Consider the following 13241-nt stretch of genomic DNA (forward strand, 5'->3'; position numbering starts at 1 on the left):
CCTACTTCCTGCTTTCTCTTTGGGGACCATGCTGCCTTGGGGAGGAAAAACCCACTTAACTGGTGGGTGCTTTCAGGAGGGCTTGAAATAAATATGGATGCTTAATAAGAGGTTTTTAATCCTTCAGCCTTTCAGACTCGTTGCAGATTGTCGTGCACATGATCTTCCAAATAAACTCTCCTGCAGCTTTAGTCATCCTTACCACTCACTGCCCCCTGCCGAGATCCCCCCTCTTCCATCTACACTTCCGACACTGGCCATTTCTGCTAAGTCGGCCGCACCAGCCCTTCCTAAACCGTTCTTCCCGGCCGCCATCGTTCCTCCTCTGAATTCATGCCACCGTGTGGCATCTGGTTTCCGGAGGACGCTCGGTGTGCCACTTCTTGATTATTGGCGTCTGCCTCAGCTTGGACCAAGTGCATTTTGAATCCGAGACTTGGCTGCGCTGCTCTCAGTCGGTGCTTTTGGCATAGTAAATGCTCAGTGGCGTGTTGGCTCCGTATGAACTGCCGCCTTTGCCTAGCCTTAGATTTACACATTCGTTCTTTGGGAGATTTGCCCGGCCGTTGACCGTTGTCACCAGCCCCTGTCGATTCAGGAATAGGGAGGGCACTGTCCCTCATGGCTAACACTCTTTCTGCACCTCGACCAGCATGAGGTCTGCAGAGGCGCCACACGACACAGTGCCCATGTCACAGGCAAAGCTCATAACCTGTTGCCTAATGTGAAGCTTTTTTTTTTTAAATGGGATGTGAGAGATGTCTGACAGGTGAGATAGATGTTCACCTTTTATTACATTCCTGCTTTGCTTCTCTGGCTTTGTCTCTAGAGTAGAGTTGGCTTCAGCATTCCTTGAAACTTGTATCTTGAGCCCTCACCAATATTTACATTCTCAGCTAGTGTAATTAGAAATCTTTGCTCTGCCATATCACCACCAGAGGTGAGGTCCTCTAGCGCTTGGCCAGGTCCCTGTTCCTATTCTTTGATTATCTGAGTGATACGCGGTGGTTTGGGGAGTGGTATTGTTTCCTTCCTCATCCTAAAGCTTAGCAAAGGAGTCCTGGGGGGTTGTGAGTGAAGCTGGTAATCACAAGGTCAGCAGTTTGAAGCAACCAGCCATGCTGTTGGGAGACAGATGAAGCTATTCTGTAGTAAAGAGTTGACAGTCTTGGAAAGCCGCAGATGCACTTCTCTCTCCTGGCCTATAGGGGCCACTGTGGTTTTGAGTTTGAGAGCTTTGGCCTGGAGAGTCACCTCTTGGTAAGTCCACTGACCAAGCACGTAGTGCATTTGTTGACGTCATTCCAGTTAGCGGCTCCTACGGGACCGCAGTCCAGTTGTTTTCATGTAAAATTGTAAGTTTTCAAACATTTTTTTACTTTAAATAACATTCTAAATAAGAAACACGAAAACATTAAAAAAAATTATGAGTCATGTTTTTAACCCAGCGGTGGGCGGGCACCACACTCGTTGTAGAATTACTACTGCTTATTAGTATTGTCAAAAGTGGCTCCTCACAACTTTTTGTTCAGTTACATTTTTCAAGTTTCTGCAGCCAGGGTGGTGGGGAGCCACTCTATCAGTCATACTGTTTTCTTTTTAAATGCAAACTAGCCTAGAATGGAATCAGCAAGTGGGCTCCCCTTTTCCCAGAAAACCTTTTCTTCCAGATTGGCTACTTGACCAACTCCTTGAAGTTACAGCTGGTTTATTGAAAGAGAATTGTGTTGAAGAATGCCAGCCAACTACTCTCTGGGCTCTACTGCCCCAACGTCCTGTGCCTCTCGGTGGGAAAAATGCCTTTTCTGGTTGTCTTTATACTCTTGTGAGTGGAGCAGGTCACTGTTGGCTACACTGCTCAGATCGGACCTGTGTCCTACCACATGCTCTGTCAGTACTACTGATGATCTGTCTCTTGGTTCCCTCTCTGCTAAGAGTCATTTCCAGTTAGCACATATTTATGGAGTGGCATTTAATTAATGCCAGCCTGCTGTGTGCACCGGCATGATGTTGTCATGACTACTTGGCAGAGCTGAGTTTTGAAGCGGGACCCACCAAGGAGGAGGTAGGTATCAACAACTCCGAGTTCCAGAATTAGACAAGCCTTGAACATTGAGTGGCAGGACTGAAAACCAAGTTGCTAGAGTATTTCAGCAAGGGGGAAATGACCACCGGTGTCAAATTCAGCTGAGAGGACACATAAGCTGCATTTAGTACCATGGAAGTTGTTGGTGATCTAGGTAAATAGCTTTGGGGAGTGTGCTTGGAGGAAGCCCAACTGCAGTAAGCTTATGGGAAGAGAATAATTCGAGACAAATCTAGACGATCCTTAAAACAAAACAGTAACAGCACAACTGGTTGTAAAGAGGATCACCAGCTTGTTTAATCCAAAAATGACAATCAGAAAATTCAAAAATGGTGAAGGGAAAAGCATCAGAGCTAAAATCGTGAACACCCAACCCGTGGCAGGACTGCACAGGATCGTGGGAACCCAAAAGCCACCTGCAGAGTATGTAGTCCGACTGAGCCACTGGCAGATCCGCTCCAGCCACAGGGAGCGTCTCGAACCCCTCACCGTCAGGCAGAGCCCACTGTCATCTGGACTATGCTGGATTGAACTTGACACTTGTCCAGTCAACCTGCCTATAGACCTGACCTGAATTGTTCTGGGTGCAAGCCTCTCCTACTTCTTCCATGACAGAAATTGCTTCCCTGCCTTTTTGAATGTTGATGGAGATCTTTCCTTTCTGACTCATATTTGTATTTTTGTCTTTATATTATTATTATTTTATCCTTACCACCTTATTTTGATGTTGTCTTCTATTGTTTCTGTTGGGTTTCCCAGTTTGGGAAGCACAGGAGGACTGGATGGATAGTGCTAATAACTGATAGTAAGGTTGATAGGGGATGCAGAGGAGGTGGGGGGGAGGGAAGGGGATTTCCCTTTTCAGTAAAACTGAAGGTGGGAGGGAGGGGGGAGGGAGCCCAAGAATGGATTTTAGTTGCACAGCTCATTTTAATGGCGATTTAACCATGGGGGAGGGGATGTTCTAAATTCAACGTGATAATGATTGTACAATTCTCCTTGATATGAATGAGCAATTAAACCACTGAATATGTAAATTATATGCCAATAAAATTATTAACAGTAATAAAGACGATCAGAGAATTGGAGGCTGTAGAGTTTTTCTGCTGTGCTGTTAGCATGTGTAGCAACAAAACACTGGCCTCTTTGAATGGAGCTCTGATTGCAGGGTTGAAGCTTCACACCCCCAACTTGCTCACCAAGGGACAAAGATGAGTTACGTGCTCCTGTAAAGACCAATAGTCTCGGAAACCCTACACAGAGGTGCTGTGCATCCAAATGGACTCAATGGGTTGGGTGTTTGGATTTTAAGAGAGAGGCTGGAGAAAGACTTCTAACTTAGCTCGAGGTTGTGATGGTCAGGAGAAATTCTTAAAGAAAGGGATGACTGGGAAGATTTGATGGGTAGGAAGAAGCCAGTCCAGTTGGTCACGTAGAGCTCTAGGCATTGGCCGTCCAGGGTTGCCCTGATGGTGGGGGCCAAGAGAGCATGTCAGGGCTTGATGCCATCTCTGAAAGGGGAAGTGTAGGACAACGATTGGGAGCCAGAGGATTCTGATGTTGAAGTTAAGTGAGAACTTAAAGGGGTTGCTCCAAGCGGAAAGAATTGAAGAAAAAAGCTACGAGTTTCAACAGTGAAGGATTTTTTGGACAAAATATTGAACCATGAAGGGTCCATGAAGAGAAGATAGAAAGAATACACAGACGTACTCTACCATAAAGAACAGGGTGACGGTCTAGCATCTCAGGAGGTAGTGTCTAAGCAGGAACCGATGGAAGAAATCTAAGCGGCACCGCAGGCACGGGTGACCAAACAAGGTCTAGGGATTGACAGAATGCCAACTGAGATGTTTCAACAAATGAACGCAATGTGGAAGCACTCATTAGTCTATGCAAGACATTTGGAACCTGGCCAACCCACTAAAAGAGATTCATGTTTTTGGCCCATTCCAAAGAAAGGCAGCCCAAAGAATGCAGAAATCATAAGCAATATAATAGACATCACACACAACTCAAATTTTACAGAGGATGATTTAGGAAGAGTTGTAGTTGTACATTGACAGGTGACTACCAGAAATAAAACGTGGATTCAGAAGAGGATGCATGATGAGGGATATCATTGTGATCTTGGCTGAAAGCAGAGAATTCCCAAAAGAAGTCTACTTGTGTTTCATTGACTGTGTAATGGCATTTGCCTGTGTGGATCATAATATATTATGGATAACAGGGTGAAGACTGGGTTATCCAAGACAACTGCTTGCGCGAAGTCTGTATGTAGACCACAACTCAGTTGTTGGAACTGAATAAGGGGATACTGTGGTTTAGAATTAAGAATAACGTGCATCAGGGTTACATCTTTGTATTATGCTTAGTCCTTCTGTATCCTGAGTGAATGATCCTAAAAGCCGGGCTACATTCAGAAGAATGCTGCATTTTCCCTGGATCCACAACCACCCTCGGCGAAGCAGTAGCCAGTAAATCAAAGGTCGAGTTTTATTGGACTAATCTGCTGTAAAAGACCTTTTTAAAACATCAAAAAGTAAACCCATCACTTTGAGGACCGAGATGCACCTGACGGAAGCATGGTCTTCACAGCTGCCTCAGAGCCCCAGGAAAGGTGGACCGTGAACACTGAGGCTGGAAGATGTGGGGCCTTTGAGTTGCAGTGCGGGGACGAATATTAAATGTGCCGCGCACTGCCAGGAGAACAAGCCAATCGATATTGGAGGGAGGAAGTATAGCTAGAAACAAGCACAGACTCACCCTGACTCTCATACTTTTAAACATGTTCTCCAGACAGGCAATCCCTGGACATGGGCATCAAGCTTGATAAAGTAAAGCGTTAGTGACAAAGACTTGTAAGGCAGCGGTTCTCAACCTTCCTCATGCCGTGACCCTTTCATACAGTTCCTCATGTTGTGGTGGAACCCACCCCCACCCAACCACACAATTATTTTTGTTACCACTTCATCACTGTCATTTTGCTACTATGATGAATCGGGTGACCCCTGTGAAAGGGTTGTTCGACCCCACCCCCCAAAGGGGTCGAGACCCACAGTTTGAGATGGATTGGCACAGTGGCTACACCGATGGGGTCCAGCAGGGGACTGGTGGTGGGCGTGGGCAGGACGGGGCAGTGCTTCTTTTTGCTGTTTGTGGAGTCTGGATGAGTCAGGTCTGACCCGGTGTCATACATGTGCATGTAATTTTGCCTTCACTAAAGTAGGCCCACACCACGCACGTTGTTCTGAGCGCTGCTTGTAACCGTATGCACTCGGCAGCATCTTCCTTTGTCAGTATCCTCCGATCTGTTTGTAGGGGGCTCCGTGACCCCCCAGGGTCTGCTGCTTGTCACAGATGGCCTCTACTGTGGATGTTTCAGGCACGCAATAACGCACTACGGAGTGTCACAAAGTTCATTGGTGAATGGAACGAAAAGAACGAACAGGCTCTTTGAAGCCTTCCCCCCCTCAGCCCTGTGTGCCTCTTGCTTGTTTGACTATTTGTATAGGTTGCATTTAGAGGCTTCATACTACACAACTTCATGTTGGAGGGTGGGAAAGCCAGTGTGCGTTGATAAATCGGTATTTCTGGTGTAGTGAGTTTTGCCGGCTCCTGCCGTTGCTGTTGCGATGCCAGAGGGAGGAGTGCATGAGTGGATCCAGCATAAAAGAAAGAGAAAATGGAATCCCAGCCATCAGGAGCAACCGGGATTTAAAATCAACTCTAGTGTATTTTGTGGGTGTGTTGGTGGGGGGGCGGGGCTGAGTTGGGTCCCCTTTATGGGTAGAAAGTGATCCCATTTGATATTGTTGAATCCCCCTTTGGTGGTACTAACTTGCTCTTTGCACAATTTCTCTCCTTTTGTGCAGGATCCAAACTACTGGATACAGGTGCACCGCTTGGAGCATGGAGATGGAGGGATCCTAGACCTTGATGACATTCTCTGTGATGTAGCAGATGACAAAGACCGAGTGAGTTCAAGGCCAGGGAAAAGCGGCTCTGAGCGCTTTTTGTGAGGCCGGGAAGCGGGTGGTGGGTCTGAGTGGCTCAGTTGGGGGTGTTTTTCCTCCTGTCGTACACGCACGCACCTTTCAAAATCGTGCAAACCGCTCCCTGTCACACGTTAGGGTTGATAAGAGGTATTGTGAATCTTCATGACCTTGGACCCCAGCGGGTAAGGGATAGGTTCTGCATAATGACTTTCTTGGTGCCCAGGACTTAATAGTCCATTTTGGAATTTTTAAATTGCTACTTTAAAAACAGAACCACCTAGGCTGTCCACGCTGTGGTGCCTTCTTTTCCCGTGTTTTAAAAATAGCCAAACACAAAGCTACCTGTCTTGGTCACTCAGTTCGTCCTCTGTGATCCCCGTCTTTCCGTGCACCACCTACAAGGTCTGGGGGTTCCCAGCTTAGCACTGGCCCAGAGATGACTGGTCCCCACAGCTGGACTGTGTGACCTGGCTGCATAAACAAGTAACAAAGGCCTCCCCAGCGGTGTGCTTCACTTTCAGAAAAGCACTGCTTCTTCCATGGCTGCACGTTCTCACTGTGCAACGTCATTTCCGGGGGAGCCGCTGATTTTCTCACCACGGGCACGGCTGCCTGCAGGCACTGTGGCACGGGCTCGAACCTGCCCCTTTGCTGGTGCTCTTTGATGGGATGAAGAGGTGGTGGAGTGACCCCCCACATTTTAAGAACTTGTGACAGACTCCTTTGACTCGGTGTATAGAAGTCAGCAGATTCTTCAATGTCGTGAGACAAGGAGACGCGGGCAGGCATAATAGAGCCATTTGACCACGGTCTCTTTTGTGTTTGACTTGCGACTCATTTGCGTAAGGGCTCCCACTCCCATAGAAGGCCCAGCCTCAACCTACAGCTTTTCTGCCAGGGAGCACACAGGCACAAAATCAAGTAGCCAACTGCCTTGTTTTCACAGCTGGGAACTTTCAGGGGCAGATGGCCGGGCCTTCCTGTGGAAGTGCCCCAGGGAAGATTCGAACGTTTGGATTAATAGTCAAGTGTCTAACCCATTGTACCGCAAAGGGACTCCTTGTAATAGCAAAGCAAACCCAAATCCAACCCACTGCCATGAATTTGATTTTGGCTCTCAGTGACCCTTGAGGCAGTTTCTGATACTGTAAGGCTTTATGGGAGCTGAGAGCCTCAACTTTTTCCCACAGCGTGGCTGGTGGATTTGAACCACTGACCTTCTGGCTAGTAGTCCAGTGTGTATCCTACAGTGCCGCCAGTCCTTTGTGACAGGATCAATGAAAAAACAAGCAAGCAAACAAACAAGAAAACTTGGCTGTTGAATCGATTCTGACTCACAGTGACCCTATAGGAGAGGGTGGAACTGCCCCTGTGGGTTTCTGAGGCTGTACATCTTTCTCCTAGGGGGCAGCTGGTGGGTTGACCTTGTAGTTTTAGAACTGCCCCTGTGACTTCCTGAGAATGTAACTCTTCATGGGAGTAGAAAACTGCCTTTCTCCCTAGGCACGCATGGTGGTTTTGAACTGCTGACCTTGCAGTTAGGACTTCAACTCATAACTCCTATGCCACCAGGGCTCCTCTTGTAATAAGAAAAAAAACAAAGCGAAACCAAAAAACCCCCCAAAACCTTTGCTGCCATCAGGTTGATACCAACTCATAGTGACGCCCTGTGTGTTCCCGAGACTGTAACTGTTTACGGGAGTAGAAAGCCTCCTCTTTCCCCCTCCGAGATGCAGGTGGTTTTGAACTGCGCCCCTTGAACTTGTGTAACCTCTACACCACCAGGGCTCCTACAGCAGCGGACAGCAGCGTGGTTACAGGGTGGGCTCGGAAGATGGCCACCTCCGGTTGTTGATGGGGGCTTGCTCATGACGTTCGTTCATCCACTTGCTTGTGAGGTGAGAGAGAGCAGCCGGCGGACCATTCCTGACAATTAGCCTTTGTAGCGCCCACCCCTTTGGTGGGTGTGTGACAAGTTATCCTGAAATCCCGGAAAAAATGAAGCAAACGAACCCTCAGGTCCCAGGTCCTGTGTAAACACACGGGCATTTGATTGGCTAGTGCTGCCCGCGGAGCCGGCCCCCTTTAGCTGCAGAGGGTGAGCACACGCAGGTTTCTTTCTCTGTCCTGATTTCCTGCGCTCCTTCGTGTTCCCACTCCCCTGCTCTGAGCCTTTCAGCAAATGGGGAGCAGGGTGACTTCCAAATGCCTTTCCTGCCGTCATGCCAGCGACCGGAGGTGGAGTGAGTTTACCATGGAGCTCGGCTTCAGAGTTGACGCCGCTGCAGAGGTGGATGAAGCGCTTGAACCAGCTGCCCTTTCAGGGAGAGGAACTGATGTATTGATCTCTCAATATATATTTTCTTCTCCCTTCTTCTTCCATGAAATGGAACTATCGTTGCTATTTCTCTACACCCCGCCCCTTTGGTGAAAACAGACAGCTCCTTTTGAAGAAAAGCGACACCTGCGGAAAATTAGAAAGACAAAGCTAATTTCTCTGGAATTGTAGCACTGCGGCCATCCTGGTGAGCTGCGCACCCTCACCCAGTGTTTACTTCTCATAGCCGAGGGAGCTCACTGCGGGCGCGTTCTCCCTTGTGTGATGTAGCATTCTCGTTCACCTAGACCAGTGGTTCTCGACTTCCTCATGCCGCGACCCTTTCCTACAGCTCTTCATGTGGTGGTGACCCCCCATCATACAATTATTTTCATTGCTACTTCATCATTGTTGTTTTGCTACTGTTATGAATCAGGCAACCCCTGTGAAAGGGTCATTCGTCCTCCAAATGGGTTGAGAACCGATGACTTAGATCACAAATATATTAACCAAAGATGTGCTAATGAAACTGCTTAGCATTTGGCTTTATTCATTTGTGGAGAGGGCTGCTGATGCCAAAGCTGCTCTAAGAGAGAAAGACGAAGCTGTCTGCTCTCTGGGAAACCCTGTATTATTGGGGTCTTTAGAGTCAGAAGTGCCACAGTGGAAAGAGAATAAATTATGGAGATGAGTTAGTTAATTGTCCCAACCTGGCCGGTAATCACATGTGGGGTTAATTGAAAGGCAGAGGGATAAATGGGTGGTGAGCCTCTGCTTTTTGGTTTTTCGGTTTTTTTGTTTTTTGTTGTTGCACCAGGGTGCAGCTGCCTTAGCAGTTCCCTGCTTCAGCTTGCAAGATTGACTTCATACAAGACATCCCCAAGGAGAAGCTACATGGACCTATCCCGATGCAGCCCTGGGTGCTGGAGCAGCCATGTGGAGACCCCTGCTAGTGCTGAGATGCTTGTTCGTTCACTGACTCAGCTTTCCTCCTGCAGTCGGCATTATTGCCTCTGTTTTGTGGGGTGGAGGACTTTGTGGACTGGTGTTGGGTTAATGGGTTAATGTTGGACTTGTGGGCTTGGGGAGCATTGGGTTGGGATGTTTTCGTGATGCACATTTTCTTTACATAAAACTCTCTCTTATCCATGAGTTGCTGTGGATTTGTTTCTCCAAAGTACCCAGACTAATACAGGAGATTAGAGGGATCTGTGTGTTTTTCTTGGTCGTTCTTTGCGTGCCTCCCCCACTCCCAACAGGGACACGGAGGGCTTCTCTCTCTACCTGGGCTTCCTTGTTCATGGTGTGCAGATTTTGGTTTTCCAACAAGTGTGTAGCAATCCTACTTCAGACTTTGGCTTTCTGCCTTTCAAGAGCGGTGGATCGACACAGTGACTTTAACAGTGGGCTCAAACACAGCAATTGTGAGGTTGGCACAGGGCCAGATAAGGTTTGAACAAGGGTCTGTTGCACATACAGTCGCTATGTAGAACCAACCTGACTGGACCTAACAACAGCAGCAGCAACAAGCACAAAAGATGTCACCATCTTCCAGTTCTCCCTGCAGGCTGACTGTAGTGCATTTGAGCAGTGAGTGCTCCTCAGTGCTAAACCAGTTTCATTTGTCTGAGCATGTGTCTGATGTCGGTCCTCATCAGTCTTTCCACTAGTGTTCCCTTCTTTATCATGAATGGGTCTAGAGTGCTTTTAGCATTGTACTCTGGTAGATTGAATAATTTCAAACACATTGCCCAGTAAGGCTCTTCAGGGTTCCCCTAACTGCTAGCCACCTGAATCTGACTGTCAGAAGCAGAAGTGTGCTTTCTGACACGTGATCAAGAAAAAGACACTTTCTTTTACTCTTCACTGTCTTTAAAAGTATTTATCTTACAGGCTGTACATACAACGAAGCCTGCAGTTTGTCTTCGTTGTTTGTCTATTTCAGTAGGGTTGCTTTCTTCTTCCAGTTGTGTTTCCAGCCTTGCCCTCTTTACTCAAATTCATTGTCTTCCTTTGGATGCTGAAGGTGACTGACAGTGCAGTCGGAAGCTTTTCCTTGCTGATGACATCATGTACTTTTGTTCTGGCCAAGAGTGAGGTCGTGGGTGATCTGTTTTGATGGTGATCCTATGAAGTACCATATATACTCGTGTATAAGTCGAGTTTTCCAGCACACTTTAAATGCAGTTTTTGTGGTAAAATTAGGTGCCTCGGCTGATATCCGGGTTGGCTTATTTATACTAGTATATCCGGTATCTTCCACCACTAAAGGGGAGGCTTTGTTCCTTACCTGTTGTGGAGAAAGGGTTGAATGAACTTGCCATTTTAATTTTTTTTTAAAGAGTTTCTGCATTCAGGCTTAGGGATGAGATGGGAGGAGGAAGGGTTGTGGAAACGGTTGGTGTTCCTTGTGGATGTTCATGAAGGGAGCAAAGATGCTCTTGAGGACGGTGTGGCGAGTTTTTCAGAAGACTGTGGGAGGCAAAGAACCTCTACACCAGGGGTCTTCAAACTTTTTAAACAGGGGGCCAGTTCACTGTCCCTCAGACCGTTGGAGGGCCGGTCTGTAGTTTAAAAAAATAACTATGAACAAATAACTATGCACACTGCACATATCTTATTTTGAAGTAAAAAAGAAAACGGCAAGACACCCGGTGGGCCGGCTAAATGTCCTCGGTGGGCCACATGTGGCCCACGGGCCATAGTCTGAGGATGCCTGCTCTACACAGTCTTTGGAACCCTGGGCACGGAGCGACTTCCACCTGTTTGGGGAGAGCCAGCAAGGAGACGTTTATTACAAACTTAAGTAATTCTCCTCTGTTAACAGTCTCTGTAAATGTATCCACTAATGTTCTTCTTGTGTGAATATAATTGCTCCACCAGATGTCTTATTTTTATATTTATAAAATGTAAGTTTACTTTTGAGGTGCTTGTGTGGGAGAACATTTATATAGAAAGCCCACCCTTCCATTTTAAAAAATTACTATTTTGTAGGCTCAAATGTTATTACCTACATGTCAATTAATATTTTACTTGGGGGAGGGTTATTAAGTGATTTTTAAAATCAGTACATAGCAAGGTAACGGTTCTGTTATATCCTGCTTGCTTGTAGAGAGAGAGAGAGATCTGATGTATGTTTATATATAGGGTGGTAACAGGTTTCCTGTGGGAGCCATTCATAGTATCTTTAGGCTGTGAGTACTCATTGCCTGCACTATTTGTAGATACGAGTGCAGAACATATACAGTACTTTGTATCTGGGGTGGATAGTACGTGAGTTAATTTGGTGACATTAAAATGAAGTGTTTTGTACATTAATAAACTCTGGCCCATGAAAGAATGGATTATGGCTTATGTTATACCCAGAGCTAACAGCTTATCAAAGACTCAAATCTGATTTTAATTTCTCCACAGAGTCTCTCTTTACTTAATGCAAGACCATACATGTGCCTGGTGAGAGAACATTTTAAGATTTAAATTCCTTTGTTGTCAAGGATGGTCAGACATGAAATGAGTGAAGTATTGCAATGTGGGGCAAATGCTTTTCACAATGTCCACATGTGTGGGAATGTGGGTGAGGGCAAGTTCCTAGACTGCTCCCCTTTTTGACTTGGGGAAAAAAAGCCAACATCTTGCTCGGACTTGCCTCATATATAGAGCATGTGCTGCTGTGTGTTTTTAAAACTATTTTCTCACTAACTGGGGACCAAAGTTTCACAGCAAGGTGTCTTGCTGTAGTAGATGAAATTTCTAATGCTCTCCATCTTCCTCTGATTTCTTTTTGAAACATATGAGATCTTAAAGCCAACTTACGTGTATTGTGGAAAGACAGAAGAGACCCACTAGAACATTAATGTGCCAGGAACCATTTTGTATGTTATTGTTAAGAAAAATAATTTATTGATGATTGGTGGTGGTATACAGTTTTTCAGCAAACATACAAAGCTAGGTCTGGTAGAGAGAAATAAATGTATATGCCGATAGATAGGACGTCAGTCTAAACCTCCCCAAAAATCCTTCCGAAGGGCAGGCAGGCCATTTGAGCGGTCCTGGCCCTGAAACCCCTCTGGGCGCTGTGTTGTGTGCACACGGGCCACCGTAAGTCTGCATGGACTCAACAGGAGCAAGCGCGTCCATCCTGGGGGGCTTCCAGTAGTGCACCGCACAGTGGAATTAAAGGTCAGAGCTGCACCCTGGAGTCTTTGAGGTGGTGAATCTTTACAGAAGCAGGCTGCCTCATCTTTTTCCTGCTGAGTGCCTGGCGGATTAGCAGCTTGATGTGCACACCCCCCCCCCCCACTGCACCCAAAATCCCATAACTGTGAACATTTTTGGAGTTCTGTGTGGCTATTGCAACAAGGTATAGCAAGCAGCTGAGAAGGGATGGGGGGTGGGGGTGGGCTGGAGTTCAGCCTTGCCTGTATGGTGAGACCCAGATACACGGGACATGATGGCTATGTAGCTGGATATTGGGGACTCAAGGGCAGATACATCTCTCTCTTTTTTTAAATTTTACTTTATTGGGGGCTCTTACAGCTCTTAAAACATTCCATACATCAATTGTATCAAGGATATTTGTACATATGTTGCCATCATCATTTTCTAAACATTTACTTTCTATTTGAGCCCTTGGCATCAGCTCCTTCCCATTGTCTATCTTTCTTTTATAATTCTATTAAAAGTTTTCTTTTCAGTTTGGTTTTATATATATATATATATAAAATTTTTAATCGTTTTATTAGGGGCTCATACAACTCTTATCACAATCTATACATACAACAATTGTGTAACACATATTTGTACATTTATTGCCCTCATCATTCTCAAAACATTTGCTCTCCAC

General features: G+C 46.3%; 1 protein-coding gene across 1 annotated transcript in view; it reads left to right on the plus strand.

Annotated features, from left to right (window-relative positions):
• Nucleotides 1-1182: 1182 nt before the first annotated feature.
• PARD3 (par-3 family cell polarity regulator) overlaps nucleotides 1183-13241 on the plus strand; it is a 631094-nt gene continuing 619035 nt past the window's right edge. The window contains exons 1-2 of the mRNA XM_045290158.1: nucleotides 1183-1260; nucleotides 5959-6060. Coding sequence (XP_045146093.1) covers nucleotides 1183-1260; nucleotides 5959-6060 — 180 coding nt within the window. The remainder of the gene's footprint in view (nucleotides 1261-5958; nucleotides 6061-13241) is intronic.

Source organism: Echinops telfairi, unplaced genomic scaffold (assembly GCF_000313985.2).
Source record: "Echinops telfairi isolate 266 unplaced genomic scaffold, ASM31398v2 ScPeMD7_31;HRSCAF=116, whole genome shotgun sequence".
In the NCBI taxonomy this organism is placed as follows: Eukaryota; Metazoa; Chordata; class Mammalia; order Afrosoricida; family Tenrecidae; genus Echinops; species Echinops telfairi.